The sequence below is a fragment of the Myotis daubentonii genome, chromosome 1, assembly GCF_963259705.1.
Source record: "Myotis daubentonii chromosome 1, mMyoDau2.1, whole genome shotgun sequence".
Classification (NCBI taxonomy): Eukaryota; Metazoa; Chordata; class Mammalia; order Chiroptera; family Vespertilionidae; genus Myotis; species Myotis daubentonii.
This window is the reverse complement of record NC_081840.1, coordinates 64,605,034-64,629,104: the sequence shown is the minus strand read 5'-3', so window position 1 is coordinate 64,629,104 and position 24,071 is coordinate 64,605,034. Positions and strand designations below refer to the sequence as shown.

At 48.2% G+C, this 24,071-nt stretch overlaps 1 protein-coding gene across 1 annotated transcript; it reads right to left on the bottom strand.

Annotated features, from left to right (window-relative positions):
• Window positions 1-87: 87 nt before the first annotated feature.
• Window positions 88-19,573, bottom strand: EPB42 (erythrocyte membrane protein band 4.2). Its single transcript, XM_059703671.1, has 13 exons — window positions 19,399-19,573; window positions 17,438-17,623; window positions 16,576-16,809; window positions 13,681-13,799; window positions 12,671-12,775; window positions 11,331-11,508; window positions 10,641-10,779; window positions 10,275-10,378; window positions 9,259-9,501; window positions 7,636-7,935; window positions 4,121-4,281; window positions 2,912-3,045; window positions 88-945 (listed from the first exon to the last, which is right to left on the bottom strand). The coding sequence occupies exons 1-13, from the start codon at window positions 19,406-19,408 to the stop codon at window positions 783-785; spliced, it is 2,076 nt and encodes a 691-aa protein (XP_059559654.1). The 5' UTR covers window positions 19,409-19,573; the 3' UTR covers window positions 88-782.
• Window positions 19,574-24,071: the final 4,498 nt, after the last annotated feature.

Sequence of the window (24,071 nt, the reverse complement as noted above, 5' to 3'; positions counted from 1 at the left end):
TATATTTAACAAATGTCATAAAGAAAAAGAACTAAATTCAAACCAAGAAAGTGCCAAAGCAACAAAATAATGTGAACAAAACAATCATTACTTTGTACAAAGGGAGTTCAGTTTTTTTATTCTTTCTTACAGGGCCTATTTTCTATATACTTAATAATTTTAACATTACTAGACCAAATTCATGTTATTGACATCAGACTTTAATTGTGGGATACTTAATACATAAAGAACTCTCATAAAACTTATCTATAGCTGAATTTAGAAGACCATTCTACTCTTAGACCCTATGTTCTGTATTTTATAACTTTGTTCAATCATCTTTGAGATTTTAAGGATAATGGTCAAGGACAGCACTGATCAATGTAATAGGGTTATCTAAAAATTCCATTTTTAGCAATTTCAAAAACATATGATTTAAATGTTAAGTTCTTTTCCTTTCCTGTAAGTTAATGAATGTGTTAGTGAGTACTAAAATGGTTATGAAAATCCTGAACCAGAAAAATCTGCATGTACTCATCTGAGTACCTTTTTAAGGATCTCCTTTTATCACCCAAGCCCAGTAGCTTCTAAGGCAACTAGTCTTCACAGCTGCCTTAAGCTGGAATGACAGAAATGGATGTCTTTTCTGTTGATTTTTGGGAATCTAGTTTTGTTCTTGGTCACTCTCCTGCTCAGCATGAATGGAGATTCATTTGTCTGGTAAGCAAAGCTTCCCTTCCATTTGGTTTTAGAGCATATAGATACAAGAGGGTGGTGGGGGCCATGATGCTGGAGCCGCTTGTTTAAGCTGCAAGTTCAGGGGCCACCACGGTGACACTTCTGTAGTTGGTTAGGTTCTGGAACATGTTGCAGTCCATTTCCACATTGAGCCGCTGGAGCCCCACCTTCACCGGTGTGAACGAGAATTGGGTGCACAAGGTGTTTCCAGGTCGCACGGGACCTAATCTGAAATAAAGGAAAAGGCAGGTGCTAGTTCTGTCCCAGGCTGGTTGCTTTGCTGGTCCCAGTGACTCTGATCCTTTCCTACCTGAAGAGGTGGCTCGTGACCTAAGTACCTTGCTGTGGAAACAGGGGGTTTTAAGGGGGTAGAAGACGGGAGCCGCCCTCTGGTGAGCAGTTTCATGGGTGAGAAGAGAAATCCTATTCTAAGGGCTTCCGAGCTGCATCTGTGGTTTACCGTCTGTGACTTCAGTCTGGTCCCAGTCTCTGTAACAGTGTTGGGGTGTGTTTGGAAACGCTATCACTGTGGGACCCTCACACTGCTAAACACAGTGGGATGGCAGGTGCACTGAGATGTCAATAGCCAACAGGCGGTGGCTGGCGCCTTATCAGCAGCCTCCTGGCCTGCCTGTGGGCCTTATGGTGACTGAGGGAACGGTACAGATTTTCTTTGAGTAGCTTTGCCCCACAACTGATCTGGAAGACCACAGAAGTCTGGTTAAATCCTAACTTATTGGCAAGAATGACTCATTGGGTTTCATGAAGCGGAGGCAGTGGCTCAATACTAGACAACCTGTCAGGGACCTCAGGGACGGTACAATAGTCATCATGAGCTCTAAAGTATATACTGTGTTATTCAGTGAAGGATGTAGTGGACATAATGAGAGGAGAGATGATGAAAGAAGATATTTGCAGCATTTAAAACCAACAAGGGACTAATACCTAGACTCTACAGGCCACTCCTACAAATCAACGAGGAAAAAAAGTGGGAACACCAAGAGGAAAGTGGTCAAAGACCATAGAGAGGAGTAAGTGGAAAAGGCTTATAAACACACGAAGAGTTAAAACAATAACGAGATATTGCCTTACTTCCATTAGACTGGAAAAAAGAGAAAGTTGGGTATTGCCATGAGGGGAGGAATAGTAGGAATATAGAAACTGTCATGGAGTGCTGGAGGGAGTGAGGCTTCTGCAGCCATTCTGCAAACGAAGCTGATAGTACCTGGTCAAACCAGGTCACATCCTATGACTCAGCAATTCTATTCCTGGCATCTATATCCTTTCCTCCCCCACCAAAGTTTCAAACAAGTACATAAGGGGCCATGTGGAGATGTTCATTGCAGCATTATGTGTGGTGTTTGAGAGTTGGAGGTACTCTGGATACCATCACTGTGAAGTAGAGTGGTAGGTAGCAGGGGATGTGCAGTGTGTATTATGTAGCAGAAACAATGGACTGGATATATGTGGATGGATCTTAAAAACAGATCTGAGTGAAAAGAAAAAGAATTAGACATAACATCACTTATACAAGTTAAAAATATAAGCTCATGCCGTGGCCAGTGTGGCTCAATTAGTTGGAGTGCTGTCCTGTGCACTGAATGGTCACAAGTTCGATTCCCAGTCAGGGCACATACCCTGCTGTGGGTTCAATCCCTGGTTGGGGCATGTGGGGAGGCAATTGATCGATGTCGCTCTCACATCAATGCTTCCCTCTCCCTCGCCCTCTCGCTCTAAAATAAAGAAAAATAGAGGCTCATGAGGCAATAGTGCACATTTTACACATACTAACAAAATGATATGAAGTGTGGTTGGAACGGGAGTAGGGATAAAAGAGATTATTTAAACAAAATTCAAAATTGTGGTGGGCTTTAGTAGAATGCAGTTTTCGGGAGGCAGCCTCCCCGTGATGTTCTCTAGTACCCAGTCCTAACCCTGTCACCTGCACTCACCAACAATACCGAAGCTCTCCCGGCATGACAGGGCAGCAACCAGGGTCAGGGGGGTGCCCAAGGAGTACACGGCCTCCCACCTTCCTGTCCTCCTAGGATGAGATAGGCCCTAACCCCTTATTTCTACTTCAGGGCATATTTTCTGTCTCCATGGACACACCAAAAAGACAGTTATTAACCTTGGGCCCAGTGTTTCTGACCAGTTGAGATGTCAGTGGGATGAGAAGCTTGTGGTTTCTTACCGGTAGCTCCTCTCTCTGTGAATGAGCCCCCTTCCGAAGATGGAGATCACACAGTCCCTCATGGGGGCATCTAGGGAGTTATGGATGCTGACGGAGGCCGAAAGAGGCTGATACTGCTCCGCTGCCTCTGGCATCTGTGGTAAGAGACACAGTTACTCCTTCCCCTCCTGGGCACCCTCCCTGCACCCTCCTATCTCTGCCATCCTGACCCAAACACCACAGCTGCCTTCTTTACCCCTCTGCCTGGTCTTCCTGCATTTACCCTCACACCGGATCCATCACAGACCGTCTCTGATGGTGCCTCTCCTCCACTTAGAGACCGTGGAGGGTTTCCCATGGTCTCCGGAATAAAGCTTCGGCTGGCATTCAGAGCCCTTCGTGGTCTGACCCCAACCCACTTCTCTGACCTTATTTGTTCTTCCCTTGACTAAACAACATTCAAGCCACATCGGGTGCTTTCCCATCCCCAGCACACCCCTCGGGCTCCTTCCTTTGGGCCTCTTCTACTTGCAAGGGCCTCCCCCACTTCTGCATCGGAAGCTTGCCCATTGTTCCAAGTAAAAATGCCACCTTCTCCACGAAGTCTTCCTCAAACTAATCAGATGGAGTTAATCCCCTTTACTTCACTTATCCCATAGTGACTTTGTGGCTCTATTAAAGCATTTACATAGAAGACCAACATTGTGTCTCCCTTACGCAACTATAACCTCTTTAAGGGCATGGACCAAATTGCATTAATTTTGGCCAGGGTAGATGTGGAAGGATGACTGGGTCAAGAGCCATAAGTCTCTAAAATGTCCCATTATTATGATCTTGGGCTTGTTGCTCTCTGGGAGAGATTCCTCATCTGAATAATGGGAACAGTTCCACCGCACAGGGCTTTTGAATGAAACGAAATGAGGTGAAAATGCATTGGCCAATGTATAAAGTGCCAAATAAACACCTGCTATTATTATCTCTATAAGTATGGAGGCTACAACTGGGGAGGACCAACCTTCACTTAACCACATAAGAAGCTGGAAGATTTAAACCTGAATAGCACCTGTAAGAAGCCATCTCTTTCAAAACAAGGAGCTCTCAACATAGCACGTTCTGGTGATCCTGCAGCAGTCCCTGCACTGACGCGTGCTGCCCTCTGATTCTTTCTGAAATGGGGACCTGAGCAGTAAGTAGCGCATGCGAGCAATCTGGGGAAAGACTGGTGCTTACCTCAATGGCAAGGCGCGGTCTACGAATGGCGATGTCTTCCTGAGCAAAGCAGCTGAGGCTGGACTCTGAGTGTGTTGCCACAGCGGTAAGTCTGAGGAAGCTGTTCTCAGGTGGGCTTCGCGCAAAATGGGAGAAGGACAGGCTGGTGGTGATTCTCCTAACTGAGATACGTGACAGACGAGTCAGTGCAAAGAGCTGAGCGCGCGTGCCCCGGGGACAAGCACAGAATGTTACACACAGAATGCAGAGGAGTCGGGATCTCACTGAAGCCAGAAAGGAGCCTCATTCCTCACAGCAATTTCAAATTTGAACTCATCCAAGAACCCATCGGTCACCGCCATCACCACCCTCACTAACACTTTTGGCAGACCACCTCCTTGGGGTTGTGGACACAGTCCCTGTGAGCTAGAACAAGTTAAGCTCTCTGGGCCTCCGTTTCTTTGTCTAATAGTCACACCTGCCTGGTGGGATGGCTTGTGTTAAATGAGATACTGCAAATGAAGTATTTATCTCAGACCCTGCCGCACAGTGTTACTGAATATGTGCTGACTTAGTTCCTTCCCATTCTCTGCTTCTTCTCTTTCCCCTTTGCAGAGAAAATAAAGCCATCCTTCATCCTTGAGGAATTCTTTCAAGCTCATGTTCCCATTCCCAAACTACAGACATAGACATCTACCCTATCTCTCACTGCTCCCCTAAGGGGGATGATGTGTCCCCACTGCGAAAGTCAAGTCCTCTGTCTTTATTTATTTTTTTTAAATATATTTTATTGATTTTTTTTTTACAGAGAGGATGGGAGAGGGATAGAGAGCCAGAAACATCGATGAGAGAGAAACATTGATCAGCTGCCTCCTGCACACCCCCTACTGGGGATGTGCCTGCAACCCAGGTACATGCCCTTGACCTGAATTGAACCTGAGACCCTTCAGTCCACAGGCCGACGCTCTATCCACTGAGCCAAACCGGTCAGGGCAAGTCCTCTGTTTTTAAAATCTATGCTCCATCCTGACCCTGCCAGTGCCTAGCTGTGTAACTTTGGGCAAATTATTTAACCTCTCTGTGTCTCGGTCTCCTCATCTGTAAAGTGGGGATAATGGTTCCTGCTCATTAGGTTGTGAGGATAAATGAGGCAATGCACATATAACACTTGACACACCATGTTTGCCATTAATAAGTGCCCCAAAATGTGAGCTATAATTATTCTTGTTGTCTCTCATTTCCCAAAGAGTTGCACCATCAATTAAAACCCATCTCACCCTGGGTGGAGGTGGGCAAAGGGCGTGGGGGTGGGGGAAATGGCAGACATCTCCTATAGTGTCAACAATAAAAAATTTAAATAAAAACAATAAAAGCCATGGCTGGTGTGGCTCAGTTGGTTGAGAGTCATCCCATGCACCAAAAGGTTACTGGTTTAATTCCCAGTCAGGGCACATGCCCAGGTTGCGAGTTCGGTCTGCGTAGGAGAGGCAATCAATCGGTGATTCTCACATCACTGTTTCTCTCTCTCTCTCCCTTCTTCTCTCTGAAATCAATAAAAACGTATTAAAAAATAAATAAGTAAAAATTAAAAATAAAACCCATCTTCCCTGAGGTTTCAGTCTTTTGCTCTCTGATTATTTTCTTCAGCATGTAAGCAGATTTCACTTTCTCTCATCTTAAAAGCAAAACAACCAACCTCCCTCTACCCAGTGTCTCTGACTACCACCCAGCCTCTCTTCTTTAAAATTTTTTTTTAATTCCTCACCCAAGGATATGTTCTTACTGATTTGTAGAGAGAGAGGAAGGGAGAGAGAGAAACGTCGATGTGAGGGAGAAACATCAATCGGTTGCCTCTTGCACATGCCCCAACCAGGGAACTAACCCAGAGTCAGACCACTCTGCCGACAGAGGCTGTTCAGCCTTGATGTCTCATGGCCCCTCTGCTGCATTGCTGGGTGCCGCCTTCCTGTCTTTGACTTCTCTGTCTCCCTGACTCTCCGCTCTTTCCCTAACTGCCCCCTAATGCTGGTGTTGCCTGTGTTTCCTCCTCACCCTCTCTTCTCACAGTCCTCCATGCCCCCTTGAGCTCACTGATGCCACGATCTGGTCTCCAACCCAGACCTTTATCTTGAATACCCAGTACTGGCCATCTCACGGGCTTTCAGACCCAACATGCCACAAACAGAACCCATCATCTTTCCCCCCAAACCTTTCCTTCCCCATTTTCCCTATTGTAGAGGCCCACCCAACTGGAAGCAATCCCTCCCCCTCCCCACACACATACACATACATACACATATTCACAAGTCCAATCTATAGCTTCCTTAATATGTTTTCATTTGAAGTGCTGATAGTTTAGTTTGTTCTTCATTTCTTGATTATCACAAAAACCTTTTAACTTCTAATCCAGTTTCTCAACAATGGATGCACATTAGAATGATATGGGGAGCTTTAGAAAACAATCCCAATGCCAGGCCATACCTCAAATCAGTTTTATCCGACTTTGGTGGTGAGGCCCAGGTATCAGTATTTTTACAGTTCCCCAGGTGCATCCAAGGTTGAGAACCACAATTTCTAATATGACCCCTTCCATTCCATTCTCCCAAAAGTTCTTTTTTAAGAATGAATTTCTGATCATATTGACCCCTGGTTCCCCATTGCGCAGAGAACAAAACTCAACTGCTTAGCATGACCTACAAGCTCTTGCATGATCTGGCCTCATCCAGCTCTCACACCTCCTCCCCCCCCCCGCCCGCGCCCTCCCCCCCCCTCACTGTTCCGCTCCCTTCCCCACCCCCTTAGAAGGGGAACATGACAGAGTGGAGAGTGGGGTGGTGATTAGGAGACTTGCAATAATGTAGATGTCTGAACATTGAAATCACCCAAGGAATTACATTTTTTAAAAAATGTTTGGCTCCAACCATGGAATTTCTGATTTAATTGGTCTGGGGTGCAGGCTGACATCAAATTTCCCCAGGTGATTCTGATTGTAGGAACATTTGAGAACAACCGCTCTTGTCCAGGAAATTTCAACCCTAGAATAACATGGGGAGTGTTTTCGGACCCCACCCCAGGCCAATTCAGTAAGAATCTCTGGGAGGAAGAACCTGCACACATGCTCCTCTGCCTGGAATGCCCATGACTCACTCTTCCGGCCACCACTGTCCTGCTCACCCTTTAGGACCCAGAGCCGCTTGATTTACTTGGAGGCAGCCTGTGCTCCAGTCTGGGTGCAATGCTCCCTGCCATTCTATTCTGTTTACCTTGCCAAACACTTCTTACACTGCTGCTGTGGTCTGTGCACTTACCTTAATGCAATCAGAATTGTGGGATTTTTTTTTTTCTGTGTGAAGCACCATAACTATATGGAGAGAGAGAGAGAGAGAGAGAGAGAGAGAGAGAGAGAGAGAGAGAAGAGAGAGAATACCAGGAGCTAGAAGCCACCCACTGAGACCTGCAGGGGGAGCCTTATGGCTGCAGTCTGCCCAGGGTGGGAACTGGGTGTCTGGGCATCTGGCAGGGCCATAGAGAGTTACCCAGGTTGGCACTGAGCGTAAGGAGCAGCTTCTCCCTCCAGAGCTCAGCAGCCAGGACGCCGTTGTAGTACATGGCCTGCACCCCAATTGCCAGCCGCACAGCCTTCTCCTGGTCACTGGGGTTCACCAGGGTCACGGAGAACTGGGCATCCCCTCTCAGGGGTAGGGAGCTGGGTGCTTCCAAGAACAGGTACAGAGGATCCGTAGTCTCGAGACGGGGAGGATGGATGCTGTTGTCTTCCCCGTGCTCCAGTTTCTCTTTCTGGACTCTCTCCAGCACCTCTTTTTCTTGAAGAGATCCTGAAGAACAGGAGAAACAAAGTGGGCCTCTTACCCAGCAGGCATAGGCCCTTCTAATAGAAGCCCAGGATTAAGATTTATTTACCCACGGCTGCTCAAATGCCAAAGTCACAAGAACTTTGCAAACCTCTAAGGGCATATTTAGCTTTTTTTTTTTTTTTAAGTCTGCGTTCGGCACAGACACAGCGTGTCCCTTCCAAGTCACTCAAGGACCGAGTTCTTTTTCAAGTGCCATGAATTTGCCCCTTGAACAGTTGGGAGAGCCAGCTTTTGGACAATTCACACTGTCTCTGAGGACAGTTTGGGAGAGACTTGAATCTTCTTCAGTAAAGGAGTTGGAACTTATTCCCAGGGCAATGGGGGCCATGGAATGTTCTGGAGCAAGGGTGTAAGATAATTATACTGAGAGAGACACAAGTCTTAGAAAGCTCATTCTGGAAATGGAAAGTTTGGAAATGGAATAATGATGGAGAGACTGCAGGCAGGGGGTCCAGTTAGGCGACCACTGGAATATTGTGGACAAGAGATGACAAGGCCCTGGGTTACCTATAGGCAATGGGGAAGGAGATGATGAGACACATGTGAGAGTAATGTGGGGCAGTGAAGGGGAAAAGACGAGAGTGCAGGCCTTATTATCGGAACAAATAGGTAGACAGCGGTGCCATTAACTAATATGGAGGGAGGAACAGGTTAAGAGGGATTGGATAAGCAGGGGAGAGGAAGAACAACATCTTTTGGCAGCTGCGTTTAGTATTAAGTGTGTTGTTTTGTAGCAAAATCGGGGGCAATTTTGCCCCTCAGGAGACATTTGGGGATGTCTGGGGACACTTTTTTAAAAAAAATATATTTTATTGATTTTTTACAGAGAGGAAGGGAGAGGGATAGAGAGTTAGAAACATCAATGAGAGAGAAACATCAACCAGCTGCCTCCTGCACACCTCCATACTGGGGATGTGCCCGCAACCCAGATACATGCCCTTGACCGGAATTGAACTTGGGACCCTTCAGTCCGCAGGCCGACGCTCTAACCACTGAGCCAAACCGGTTAGGACTGGGGACACTTTTGTTTGTCACAACAGGTGGTGGTGGTGATTGGTGATGGAGGGGTGTTGGCATCTGGTGGGGAGAGGTCAGGAATGCTGTACAGCCCCTCACAACCAAGCGTTCCCTGGCCCCAAATGTCAAATGTCATATTGACATATGTTTCTCATAGGTCAATATGAGAAATATGGTGGGGAAAGAACCGCAACCCTCCACGGCCTGCATCCCCCCTCTTTGCTATTTCAGAAGCTGAGGAGCCCGGGGCCCTCCCCTGGCCAGTACCTTCAGGGTACTTGTAGTTCTGAGTGATGTCCTCACAGCGGTCACTGCCCACACCTTTGGTGCTGATGTTGCTGCCCACATACTTCGTGTTGGAGTTGGTCAGCGCCAGTGTCCCGTCCTCACAGCACTTCCAGACCACGCAGGAGGCGTTTACCGAGGCAAACATGTCTGCTACTGCGGGGGTCAGCCCCAGGATCCCCTCCTTGACCGCTCTGACCGGGACCAGATCACAGGCCTTCAGGACTAAGGGAGAGAAAGGTCAGTGGGCAAGAGGAGCCACACCCAGACCTCTGCTTGGGTCAGAGCTCCATAACCTCGGTTCCCATCCTCGACCCTATATTCCCTCCCGGGGATTAAGGTCAGAGACGGGCACTAAGCAGGGTTTCTAAGAGGGCGTGCACAGGTGAAACAATGTTTAGTGACAGTAATTTTGGTAATGGTCGGTGGCAGGAGCCCTCTCAGAAACTGGACAGGCAGAACCCCAGAGAAACATAGTACACAGGGGTTCCTAAGCCAGCTCTGCTATGGATGTGATAGGAACAGGTCACTGTTCTGTTGCTGGGGAAGGAAGAACCATCTTTTTATGGATCCTAAAGACCTTTCCTGAGCTTAAATCCAGACTCCTTCTATGAGCTTGAACCTATTTTGATACCCTCTTCATCCATACCCAGAATCTCAGAAACCCCATGACAAGCCCCTGACCCGCACATCTACCAGCTCCCTTCAGGCCCTCTGCCTTTCACCGAGGCCCAGCTCTCTCACCTGCTGCTCTGAGGTGGGGCTCGTCTCCCCACAGCCTGGGGCTGAGATGGCTGACACCTTTGTCCCCTTGAGCCCCCTGGCATCAGGTCGGCATTCTGCCAGCCACTACCATTCTCTCCACTCTTCTTGCTTTAGGGAATGCAAACCCCTTTTGGACCACCTGTTGTTCCTGTTTCCTCTCCAAGGGACTCCTTCGGCCCAGACACTCTGTGCAGCCCAGGGTGGTCCTGACCCCCCCCCCCCCCATGTTTTACCTGCACCTCCCTTAGGAGCACTTGGGTACAGAGTCTGCCATCCGCCGTAACCCGGGGGCAAATCAGGCCGGGTCATCCAGCACTCTGTGGAAGTCTGGAAGATCCTGAAGGTTGCAAAAGAGCAATTTAAGTGCCAGAAAGAGTCCCGAGGAGGTTCTAGAAATAGCAGTTGCTGTTGCCATGGGGATGGGAGTTGCTGTGTAAAAGTGACCGTAACACCAGGAAGGAGAGTGCACGCCACGACTGACCCTCAGCGTCCTGCCTCCTCTCAGAGCCTGGGCCACTCGGGGTGGTGGGTTCCCATGGGGTTGGGGCCCAGGTCTGGAGCCCTTCCAGTCCGAGACTTCATCCCCTTGGGCTGCTCACCAGATCCGGCCTCGCTGGCCCTCTCCGTTCTGCAGGCCCTCCTCGGTGTAGTACTCGTCCACCAGCAGGCCCCCGCCCGTGCCCTGGGCGGAGGAGAACGTGGTCACGACGCGCGCAGGGATGCCCAGACTCCGCAGCACTGCGTGGAAGGGGCGGAGTCAGCGGGGCCACAGGGCCTGGTGGGTGTTGGGGTACGGCTAGTGTTTTCAGGGTCTCTTCTGGGCAGGCACTGTCTTAAATGCCAGGTGGCGGCGTGGAAAGAGGAGGGGCACTTGCACGGGAAGTTAGAACTGACAGCTGGCACAGCACCTCGAAAGGCCAGGAAATGAGGTGCACACAAGCCACCCGGCAGGCGGAGCCCACGGAGCGCTGCAGGCTTGCTCTACTGGGGGAGCGGTAGGGGGAGTTTCGGGTGAAAGTGAGTTTGGGAGCAGAGTTCCCCAGATGGGCCCAACTTGGCCGAGCGGGGAAACTGAGCAGAAGCTGGTCAGGAGGAGCCGCCCTGAGCAAATACTGCGTTCTTGGCCACAGGGTGCCCCTGCGCCCGCTATGGATCGATGGAGGGGAGGGAAGGCGGCGGGTGGGGCAGTACCTGCTTTTGGAGATGTCTCTCCCACAGGGGGGCCACCGGGCAAACCGACAGGAAGACACTCTACTCTGTACGGTGGTCAAGGTGAGCCCGATCCATACCTGTGCAAGCAACAGCGGCCAGCACCCAGGCCTGGCCCTCGTACACAGGCCGCCCCCGGCCCGTGCACCACTGCCGCAGGACGGGCGCGCTGCCCCTGCGCTTGCTCAGCAAGGCCCCCTCCTGGGCAGCCTGGGTCTGCGGGGTGGGCAGGACACTCTTCTCCTTGAGAGCATGCAGCTGTTTGGGGAAACACGTGGCTGTTACGTGAGTCCCAGGATGGTCAGCTTCCGGGGTGGGGTGGGGTGGGGTGGCGGTGAGCGGGTGAGGTGAGGGTGAGAGGGTAAAGTGGGGTGGGGAGTGAGGAGGGCTCATCGCAGTTTTCCAAGGGTGGTGAACAGTCCATCTGCATCAGAATTACCTGGACCATGTTAACCTGCATGTTCCGCACTAGCTCACTGGGTTATAATCTTTGGGGTGGGGGTGGGGGGCGCTGGGAGGAGTCCAGGAACCGATTTTTTAAAAAATATATTTTTAAAATTGATTTCAGAAAGGAAAGGAGGGAGAGAGGGAGATAGCAAATCAATGATGAGAATCATTGATCAGCTGTCTCCTGCACGCCCCCTACTGGGGATCGAGCCTGCAACCCAGCATGTGCCCTGACTGGAAATGGCACCTCCTGGTGCATAGGTCCACGCTCAACCACTGAGTCGTGCCGGCTGGGGCAGGAATCCACCTCTTTAACAAGTCCCCTAGAAGCCAGGAGTTTGCGACCACACTGGCAAAGAAAGCCACCGAGCAGCGTGAGAGCGCCCCCCACTGGGGGCTGGGTTCCCGGCTCCTTCACTTGCCGGCCCTGATGCCTGGGAGGGTGTTGGCACTCCTATCCTACCCTTCCTCCTCCTCACAGGCTGGCTCTGCCCCTCACCACATCTTCAGAGGGGAGCCCCGTGGCACCAGAGGAAGTGGCGACACATCACTCCTGTGAAAGGACTTTGAGGAACTGTAACAGGAAAGCAGCAAGCTGCCATCATGGTCTGCGTGTCCTTAGGAATAATTTACAAATAAAAACAAGTCCCTCTGGCCACCTTAGCCGCTGAGTAAGATGGACCCCACTCCCTGCCTTCCAGAGGCCCGGGCCTCCAGTTTGGGCTGGGGGAGGGGTGCTCTGAGGACACCCAGGCCAGGTTGAGTCCTCGCTGGCTTGTCCTGGAGGATGGAACCTCCCTTTGTTTTTCTCCCCCTGTGGCTGCTACCGTCCTCCCCTCCGTACTCATGCCCTTCTCCAGGGACTATCCCCCACTGCCTGGGAAGAGGGACTATTTGTGTTTTGAAGGTACTCAGAGCCATAGAGGGGGGGCAGCTCTGTTAGAGGGCTCCCGCTTCCCTTCCTCTCACTCACCACCGCGCCCAAAATGCGGGCCACATGCGCAGGGTTGCCCCACTCCTCCACCTGCTCGTCCATGCTCAGCAAGTCCAGGCTGAGGTCCAAGACATCCCCCTCAAACTGTAAGGGCCACACAGAGCAGTGATGAAGGGTCTCCATCCCACAATTCAGCCCCATCACCTTGTCCTTCTCTTAGACTCAGGCTTCCCTCCGTCCTCCCTTGCCTTGCCCCCCCCCCCCGCCGCCCCATGTCCCTTGGTCCCGGTGCCTGGCAGTCCAATCCTTTGCCTGTTCTGTTATTCGACTCCCCCGATAAGGTGTGAATGCTTGAAGACCAGGGCTGTGTTGTTTCCTGTCATTTCTATCTTTATCCATGTAGTGCACTCCTACCGCTCCTGCTAGCATCGACCCACATGCGGAGGATACCAAGGCAGCCCCTGCTCTTGCAAAGCCCACAGTGAGCAGCGGAGGGGGACCCTAGCCACTTAGAGTACAGGTCTCAGCAACGTGGCCAGGGCTCTAGGAGAGATGCCAACGCAGAGCAGCGAGCACAGTAGAGAGATTCACTCTGCCTTTGGGGCTGAGGAAGCTTTCAGAGGATCTTAACAGATGGGTAGGAGTTTCCCAGGTGATAACAAAGGGAAGCTATTCCAATGGGGGGGACATTCAGCCCGCATGCCCAGGGGCTGGCTGGTCGGGAGCTGGAGCATGGGCGGCTCTCGGGGAAAGGAAAGCGGTGGCCTGTCTGTGAAGGGTCTGTCGGGCAGGGGATGGGTTTATACCCTGCAGACAGTGGGGGGTTAACAGAGGGCTTTGGTTGGTGTGATCTTTAAGAAGATAACGCTGGGACCTGTGGAGGATGGTCTGATATGGCCCTGGGGAAAGAGAGGTTCAACATGGCTGAAATGTCCTAAACATGTTGCCTCATGACCAGGGGCTTTTGGACCTGCCATCTCTGTCTGGCCTGAGCACTAACGGTTTTGGGGCAAGCACTGTCCCTTCACCTTCCCCAGAGGCCCCTGTACCTGGCCAAAGTCCCAGGACTCTTCCTGGATGCAGTCAGCCGTGCCCAGGTAGATGAGGCCGTTCTGGTTCAACAAGTACTCACAGCGTTGAGCCTCATTCTCCAGGAACACAGCATCCTCTGGGGAGAGGCAGGCAGGAATGAGGGCCTGTGGGGTGCTAGGCCTGCTCTCCACATCCTGGCCTCTGGCCCTCCCTGCCCAGGTCAGTTTGGACTGCACATCTCCCCTTCAGCTCTGGGCTTAATGAGGACTGAGGGAGGACTTCCTCTTTTCGCTGCCCCCTCTGGGACCTGGCCTCCTGTCTGGTGGAGAGGGGGCAGGGGGCAGACTTTCTGTGTCAGCCAAGGTGGCCTTCATGGTCAGCCAGGAACAAGCCAACCCTAAAAATCCTACTCGTTCCCAGAAGACATGTGCAGCCCGAGCGCTACCATCCCAAGAGAATGTGCCAGCAGCCCAGGGAGCTTCCCAGTGGGCCTGTTATGTCTCTCTCCCAAGTTCAATTTAAACAAAATAGTGTTTAGAAAAAAACAACACAACATAGGTTGACGGGGGGAGCAGAAGGGAAGAGCAGCATTTGGCAAGACAGGGCGAGAGGGAGCAGTGGGGCTGGCAAAGAGAAAGGCAGAGCATTGGCTTTCTGCCTGCGGGTGTCCAAGGGGGTCTAGGACTCCCACCGTCTCTTGTTGGTGCCCCTCCTGCTGTCCGCATCCAAGGGCTGGGCTGGGAAGGAGGATGGGGGCTTTGAGAGCCCACTGCCCACTCTGGGAAGCCGGGAGTGCTGGGGGATCTGCTCTGCTTCCCGAGTGTCTCTCTGCACCTGGTGCTGGGGGTGGAGTCGGGGGGCGGGGGGAGTGTTAGACTGGTTCCTGGGGACGAGCAGGAGAAAAAGATTTCCAACCCCCCACCAGGCATCCATCTGGGATGGGGGTGCTCAAAGCAACAGAAGGGTAGGATATTAGCCATCAGGAAGCCCTAAAATCAGAGCCATATGCCCAAGGAGCCCTCGACTCCTGTCCCTCTATCCCAAGTACATGCTATGAAGTCAGCTGGACACCACTTCTTTGGAAGTCACTTCAAACTGAAGTGTTTGGCCCGGGTTGCAGGGCTCTGGGAAATACCTGATCAGAGCTCAGGTAGCACTATGCTCCTGTCCTCTGCTTGGGTGCAGCCTCCCTTTGATAAAGTTCCCTGCTTATGAATAGGGCTCTGACTTTCATTCTAGGATGTAAAATTCCCTTTGGAATTTAGGAAAGCCCCAGTCCCAGGTATCCAGGATGAGACTGAGTCCCAGACAATCTCTGAAAATCTCTTACTCACCTCGCAGTGAGCAGAGCAAACAATACACTTCTGCTCAGATGGACACATGCATCTACACACACACACACACACACACACACACACACACACCTACACACACACCTACACACACACCTAGACACACACACCTACACACACATACCTATACACACCCACCCACCCACACACACACACACGCACACACACATACCTACACACACACACACCTACACATACCTACACACACACACACACACACACACACACACACACACACACACACACACAGGCTGTCCCTACAAGCCAACCATGACTAGATGTTAGTTCCTATCCATTATTCCACCTATCCACCCTGCTAAGTACAAGGAGAGCCTTGAACTGAGGAAGGAGGGGGGATTGGAGACTAGAGAAGTAGAGATAGGGTAGTAGAGATAGGGAGCCAATGGGGATTCAGGTGCTACATGAAGAGGGAGTCAGGAACTGGAGATGGGGCTGCAGGAACCTGGGAAGATTTCTTCAAATTTCCTCCCATTTCCCAGCCCTGCCTTGTAAGGAGGCCCCTTCAGGGAGACCAAAGTATTAAGGTGGGTGGTAGCAGATTTTAAACTCAAAGACAGCAAACTCACTCTCAAATTGGCCCACGTCTGCTGGGACACATAGTCTTCACTTCCTTCACAGCGTTGCCCTTGCCCTGGCCTCCTTCTTTTTCTCTACCTAAACAAAGCTTGCTTTATCCCACAGGGGCGGGGGAAGGAAAGACAGACTCAATCGTCAGAACAATAGATGTCCTGTTGGCTCCTGTTGGGGCCAAATACCGATGAGCTCTTCTAGAGGAAATAGCTCCAACAGCCTGGGCTGATCTTTGCCAGAGGTGGCCGCTGGTTGGGCAGCAGGAAAGCCCGCCCATTGGGCGCTGAGCTACAGGAGGCCAGCCCTGGAATTTGAGGCGCAAGTGGGCTATTTCCAGGCCTCAGTATGGAGGGAACCCAGCAGTCTTCAGTAGTAAGAACAGAATAAACAAGTGGAGAGAAGCAGGACAGATTTACTGTGAAGCTGATGGAACTGAAGCTTTGGGGCCCCTCACTAGCACAGACCCCCTTCAGGCCCTGGGAGGGACCTTAGCAATTCAAAATTTTGTATTCTTTTTCTTTAAGAGGATTCCCCAAATTATATAAACCTGTTTTCACAAAACCTGGATTCACCTGGAGATAGTCTATGGGAGGGCAGGGAGGTAACAGAGCAGCTTATCCCTAAGTTCTTGCCCTTTTACAGTAAAGGGCAGCGCTCCCAGGGTCATCTCTGACTCGTATCTCCTATGACCAAATAGCCTGAGCCAACAACAGAGTTTGGTGGTGAGATGAGACTTTGCTTTCAGTGGGGAGCCCCAGGCTGCTTCTGCCAGGGGTGACACCAAAACAGGACTCTGGATCTGAGAGGCCATTCATCCAGGAAGCAGACTCCCCAAGAACGAGTGCTGGTGCCGCCCTCAGAGGGAGTTGTCCACTGGGGCCTGGGGCAGGCGCTCCCTGCCTGAGCTGCACCCACATCCTGTACCTTGAGTACCCTGTGCAGCCCGGGTTGACCCAAATTCAAACTTACCTCGAACCCAGGGGTTAAAGAGCAAGGTGAACTGGCCTAGGAGGCGTGGCTTCCTGCGTGAGACCTGCAGCAGGAGTGAGTAGTGCCCAATGACCGCATCGGAGGGCGTGGTCACAGAGATGGTCCAGGACTGGGCATCTCTCTCCTCCACCACCGCACTCCAGCTCTTCCGGTTCCCCAGGCTGGAAATTGGGAAGGTGGCTTGGGTCCTGTTGGCCTTGGACGGCTGCTCTCCTGCAGTCACAAATGACCAGACGAATGGGTCATTGGGACCGCTTGGTCACAACTGAGTAATAGAGTCAAGTATAACAAAGTTGGAGCAGCTAAAAAATTAGTTTGGGAGGAGAATAAGAGGCCCATCTATTAATGGGAGGCAATAGAAGGTGATGGGAGCACTCAAGTTCTCTTGTGCCCATGGACCTACATTTAGACATTTTATAGTCTATGAAATGGGCATGGTAATAATACCTGCTTCCGGGTGTCAATGTGAGGTCTCAATGAGATATTGCATGTTAATCCCTTGGCCGAATATCTGACATGTGGTACAGATCCAATAAATAGTAACAATTAAATGTGATATTCAGCCGGGATTAGATCCCCTTCAGGCTTTTCTACAGAACTGATATTATATTTGCAACTAAAAGGAACCCCCTAGTGATAATGCTGCGAAGCAACTTCTGAATCATATTAAACAAGACTTATTATGCACATTATCTTCTCTTCACAACAGCCCTGCTGGGTGGGCAAAACTTCTTGAGGTCCAGGTACCATGTAGGTCATTTGTCCCTTAGTCCCCTGAGCGGGTGATGGGAAAGAACCCTCCAGTCCTGCTGCCAAAGGGGCCCAGGCCTGCTCCACTCACCAGTTTGTGCAACGAAAGCCACCTTTTTTAGGGCAGGCAGATATGCGTGGACTGGAGCCCGGAAGTGCAGCCTGATGGTGAAGGGCTGTCCCCTCCGCACAACTAGGCGCCTGGAGCTGATGTCCTTGGTATGGTGCTCCTCATTGTTTCTTGCTGCCTGGAAGTCGCAGCTCTTGATCCCCAGGGCTGTGTGGAAAGAGAGAAAACATGGAGACTGGGCAATTGTGACAAGTAAGTAAAAGCGGAGACTCAGGAGTCAGCAAGACCAGGGTTCAAAAATTCTTGGCTCAACTTACTAGTTTGCTAAGGCAAATAACTTAACTACTATGACCCTCAATTTTCTCTTCCTTAGAGTGATCACTCCTTCTTGCAGGGTTGTGGAGATGAAATAAAGTTATATATATATATATATATATATATATATATATATATATATATATATATATATATATATATACAGTAGTCCTCCCCACCCCCTTATCCCTAGGGGATACATGCCAAGACCCCAGTGGATGCTTGAAACTGCAAATAGTACCAAATCCTATAGAATACCAGAGGTTTTCAACCGGTGTGCAATAAGAATTTTTTTTTTTAAATATATTTTATTGATTTTTTACAGAGAGGAAGGGAGAGAGATAGAGAGTTAGAAACATCGATCAGCTGCCTCCTGCACATCCCCTACTGGGGATATGCCCGCAACCCAGGTACATGCCCTGGACCGGAATCGAACCTGGGACCTTTCAGTCCGCAGGCCGACGCTCTATCCACTGAGCCAAACCGGTTTCGGCAAGAATTTTTTAAATGTGCAAAACCTGACTGTTTAGTCAGGGGCACTGATCTCTTTCCCCTTAAATTGTCAAAGAAAATAGTGAAAACAGCCAGCACAACAATAGCCGTCCAGTGTGAATAAACAAAAATTATACCTAATTTTTGTTAGATCGGCAAAAAATATATTTTTGGTGTGCCACAGAATTTTATAATTAGTTTATGTGTATCATGTGATGAAAAATGTTGAAAATTGCTGCTATATACTATATTTTTCCTATACATACACACATGATAAAGTTTAATTTATAAATTTGTCACAATTAGAAATGAACAGTAACTATTAATAATAAAATAGCACAATTATAATAATATACTGTAATAAAAGTTATGTGAGCGGTTTGGGGCCATTCGTAAGTAAGATAAGGGTTAGTTGAATGCAAGCACTGTGATACCACAAAGGTGTCTCTGAGAACCGAGATGGCTACTAAGTCACTAAGGGGTGGGTAGCATATGCCATGAGTACACTGGACGAGGGGGTGATTCACATCCCAGGAAGCGCACTGTGTGAGATTTCATCATGCTGCTCAGAGTGGCCCACAACCTAAAATGTAAGAATTGTTTACTGCTGGAATTTTACATTTAATATTTTCAGATCACAGTTGACCATGGTAACTGAAACCACAAAAGTGAAAACATTGATGGGGGACTACTGTAATACACTTAGCTTAGGGTCAGACACATAAGTCCCATTAAATGAAACAGTAATTATTATTAATAATAATAATAATAATAATAATAATAATAATAATAATAAGAGCAGTGCTTGTTCTCATTGTTGACCCCTTTTCTTGTCCCAATCCTGAAGCAATGAATAAAATCCAGAATCTTGCTCACCTCTACTCATATTTTCTACGCATATGATCCTGGGACAAGAATATAAATCCATGTTAGCCGTTATCACCATCTTACCACCATCAATTATGACCACAAACTTACTGCCACAACCTACTCTGTTGCTACTGCATAGCCCCACCACCATCACCACCCCCACTACCAGCACCCATTACCACTCCTCAACATAGTCACACCACCCATCACCTCCACCACCATCCTACTTCCTTTAATGAAAACACATAGTGATGGAGGGGCCACTGACAGTCCAGCAAGCCCCATGGAGAGTTGGCGTGGCTCACCCTGTCCCATGGATGCAGGCTGCCCTTATCCACTTGGCCACAGGAAGTGTCTGTCTTGAACTGTTGCTTGGGGCTTCCTCTCTGAATCTGTCTTCCAGACAAAAAAATAATGGAGGTACTTTTTTGGCTTAAGAATCTATAAATACTGGCGCTTCCTTCTGCTTCTCTTGTGAGCTCCCTGACAAGTTTCTTCTCTCCTGCTCCCTCCCTCCCGGTATCTCTTGAACCAGCTGTTAGGAGTTACCATTTTTTCATTTTATCTCTTGAGCCAGGAGGCCCAGGCAGGGTATGCCTGGCAAGCTGGAGTGGGAAAGGTCTGCCATCTGAAGAATCCTGGGAGAAACCTCTAAGCCTGGTGCTCCAGTGGCCTCAGGCGACCCTCTGAGATGTTACCTGGAGGACACAGAACGACTGGAAGAGATGACTCCACAAATAGGAAGCCCACATCCAACCCCAAATTTCAGGCCCTAAACATAGCACGGGCTGCAAGTTGCTAGATGTTTGTGGGCTGTTTTGATAATACAAAGAGAGAACATGTATGCTTTGGGACTCATCTGTGTGAAAGAGATAAGGAGGTAGAATTTGCTGGTGAAAAATAAATGTCCTGAAAGCAGAAGCCAGGCCCAAACTCTTCCGAGCCTGTGTGGTCTGGGGCTCTCTATCAGAGGGTGTGGACCTATCTTGGGATGCAGAGCCCATTTTTTTTCTTGTTCTACTTGTCTAGTCACAGAGGAGACAAGACACAGGAGAGGATCTCCTATTTGGCTGCATTTGACCTTCTACAGCCCAGCTATTTATTGGGCTTCTGAAACTGCCACCAGAAGCATTCTCAGGGCAGCTGTACTGGCCTGCTTGCATGTGGGCTATCTGTAGAAGGATATAAAAGAAACAGCAAAGAACAATGGTTGCCTGTGGGAGGAGAGCTGGTGGTCAGGGGTGGGGGGTGGGGGGGTGGGGGTGGGGGTGTCATATGGGGATTTTTCTGCTGTTGGCTCTTTTATACTTTTAAAACTTTAAACCATTGCCCATTTGAAGAATCTTATAAAAAAATGAAGCTGCTGCCTTCTCACTCCCCACCCCCCAAAAAAGATTCGTCATGAGAAATGAAGAGGTAAATTTTTCATTATTTGAAAACATCAATCTGCTAAAAGTGATTATAAAGGATAAGATAATATGTAAGCTGATCTTAACTTCGATGCATTCTCAATAAAAATGCCACCCAGCCAGCATTGCTCAGTGGTTGAGCATTGACCTATGAACCAGGAGGTCATGGTTCAATTCCCTGTTGGGGGACACATCCAGGTTGCAGGCTTAGTCACCAGTGGGGGGGGGGGGTGCAGGAGACAATAGATCAATGATTCTCTCATCATTGATGTTTCTCTCTCTCCCTCTCCCTTCCTCTCTGAAATTAATAAAAAAAATATTTTAAATGCCAACAAGGTTTTTTTTTCTGACACTAGAAAAGTTGATTCTAAGGTTCAAAAATAAATTTCTAAAGGCTTCCTAGATATTAAGACATAATATGATATTACTGTACATAAACCAAATGTATGCATTAAGTAAGTGCTAAATGTGGCAAGTAATATTTATTTATTTATTTATTTATTTTTTATTGCTTAAAGTATTACAAAGGGTATTACATATGTATCCATTTTATCCCCCCGCCCTAGACAGTCCCCTAGCCTCCCCTATCCCCCAGTGTCTTATGTCCATTGGTTCTGCTTATATGCATGCATACAAGTCCTTTAGTTGATCTCTTACCCCCCTACCTCCTGCCCCCCAATCCTCCCCGGCCTTCCCGCTGCAGCTCGACAAACTGTTTGAGGCAGCTCTGCCTCTGTATCTATTATTGTTCAAAAGTTTATAATGGTCTCTATTGTCCACGAATGAGTGAGATCATGTGGTATTTTTCCTTTATTGACTGGCTTATTTCACTTAGCATAATGCTCTCCAGTTCCATCCATGACGTTGCAAATGGTAAGAGTTCCTTCCTTTTTACAGCAGCATAGTATTCCATCGTGTAGATGTACCACAGTTTTCTAATCCATTCATCTACTGATGGGCACTTAGGCTGTTTCCAGATCTTAGCTATGGTGAATTGTGCTGCTAAGAACATAGGGGTGCATATATCCTTTCTGATTGGTGTTTCTGGTTTCTTGGGATATATTCCTAGAAGTGGGATCACAGGGTCAAATGGGAGTTCCATTTTCAGTTTTTTAAGGAAACTCCATACTGTCTTCCATAGTGGCTGCACCAGTCTGCATTCCCACCAGCAGTGCACAAGTGTTCCTTTTTCTCCACATCCTCTCCAGCACTTGTCGTTTGTTGATTTGTTGATGATAGCCCATCTGACAGGTGTGAGATGGTACCTCATTGCTGTTTTGATTTGCATCTCTCAGATGATTAGTGACTTTGAGCATGTTTTCATATGTCTCTTGGCTTTCTGGATGTCCTCTTTTGAAAGGTGTCTATTTAGGTCCTTTGCCCATTTTTTGATTGGATTGTTTATCTTCCTTTTGTTAAGTTGTATGAGTTCCCTATAAATTTTGGAGATTAGGCCCTTATCAGATATGTCATTGGCAAATATGTTTTCCCACACAGTGGGTTTTCTCGTTGTTTTGTTGATGGTTTCTTTTGCTGTGCAGAAGCTTTTTATTTTGATGTAGTCCCATTTGTTCATTTTTTCTTTAGTTTCAAGTGCCCTAGGAGCTGTATCAGTGAAGAAATTGCTTCGGCATATGTCTGAGATTTTCTTGCCTTTGGATTCTTCTAGAATTTTTATGGTATCCTGTCGTACATTTAAGTCCTTTATCCATTTTGAGTTTATTTTTGTGTATGGTGTAAGTTGGTGGTCTAGTTTCATTTTCTTGCATATATCTGTCCAATTTTCCCAACACCATTTATTGAAGAGACTATCTTGGCTCCATTGTATGTTCTTGCCTCCTTTGTCAAATATTAATTGAGCATATTGGTTCGGGCCGATTTCTGGGCTCTCTATTCTATTCCATTGATCTATATGCCTATTCTTGTGCCAGTACCAGGCAGTTTTGAGAACAGTGGCTTTGTAATACAACTTGATATCTGGTATTGAGATCCCACCTACTTTGTTCTTTTTCAGGATTGCTGCAGCTATTCGGGGTCTTTTTTTATTCCAGATGAATTTTTGGAAAGTTCGTTCTAGATCTCTGAAGTATGCTGTTGGTACTTTAATGGGAAGTGCGTTGAATTTATAGATTGTTTTGGGTGGCAAGTAATATTTAACTAACATCTACCAAAACTTAAAATGTCTATACTTCTGAGTCACCCCTACGTATTCTATCATGCAAATAACCAAATATGTATAAAATGAAATATATACAAGTATATCCATTGCACTGGTAGTTACAATAGCAAAATATTGGAAACCTAAATGTCCATAAATAAGGTACTGGACAGATAAATTATGAGACATGCATTCAAAAGAATACAAGTCTGAAAAAGAATAAAGTAGCTCTATATCAACTGATACAGAACAATCTCCAAGCTACATTGTTACATGGAATAAGCAAGCTATAGAGCAGTGTGAAGAGAAAACTACCTTTGTACACAGGATATGTGTGTGTAGGGAGAATATATATGAATTTACTTGTGTTTATATAAAATATTTCTGAAAAGTTATTGCTTCTGGGTAGGAAAATTCAGCCCCACGTAGCTTCACAAAAAACCATGATCTAGCAGTATTTCACTTGGTGCACTTTTGGGGTCGCCTATGAAACAGGTACTCCTTTGGTTGAACGGTGAGTGTATAATGTGAGAAGGATAGAGGGAGGAATGACTGAAAAGGTCTGTTCTGCTTCCTAGCACTCACACCTTTTAACTCCCCAGCCTCTGGCAGAAAAAAAATTGTCAGCTGCTGTGTACCCAAGAATTCATTTATTCACTGATGACACAAATATTTATTGAGCACTGCTGTGCATCAGGAACTTATCAGGCACTGGTAATTCAGTAATCAATGAGATAAGTGTGCCCCTGCTACCCAGGAGCTTGTATTGCAGCAGGGGAAACAGGCAGTATGAAATGCTTACACCATTCATTGTTTACTTGCTGTAAAAGAGAGGCTTCAAGTTCTAGGACCTAGGTGTGGCGGCCAGGAGGCTTCTCAGAGAGTGATATTTAAGCTGAGAAACTGGAAGGATAAATGGGAGTCAGCTAGCTAATGGGGCAAGGGGAGGGGCTGGGTGAGAGGAGAGAGAACGGCATGTGCAAAGGCCCTAAGGCAGGGAGCAATTGAAGGAAGGCCATGGAACCGGAGCACAGATTGTGATGGGAAGAGGTAAGGCAAGGGCTAAACCTTGCAGAGTTGAGTCAAATGTTTTGATTTTTCCCCTCCGTGTGCTTGGAAGCTATTGAATGGTATTTTAAGCAAGAGAATAACACAGATTTGCATTTAAAAAAATATGAGGCTGAGTAAAATAGGGAAAATTATTTAGTGGGAGGAAAAGTGGAAGAGAGAAGACCAATAAGAGACATGGTTCCAGTGAGAGATGCGGTGGCCTGGTCAAAGGAGTTCTGGTGAAGATAGAGGTGGACTGATTTGATAGAAATGTAAGGGGTTAAATTGGCAAGACATGCTAATGGATAGAATTTGAAGAGCAAAGAAGAAAATACATTGAACATGACTCCCAGGTTCAAAT

What these genes read in the sequence shown, in the direction of transcription:
- EPB42 (XM_059703671.1), bottom strand. An exon ending in GGCTTTCGTTGCACAAACTG is followed by an intron (nt 16,810 to 17,437) that starts GTGAGTGGAGCA and finishes TTGTGACTGCAG; the next exon opens with GAGAGCAGCCGTCCAAGGCC. An exon ending in GGCCGCTGTTGCTTGCACAG is followed by an intron (nt 10,780 to 11,330) that starts GTATGGATCGGG and finishes CCTTCCACGCAG; the next exon opens with TGCTGCGGAGTCTGGGCATC.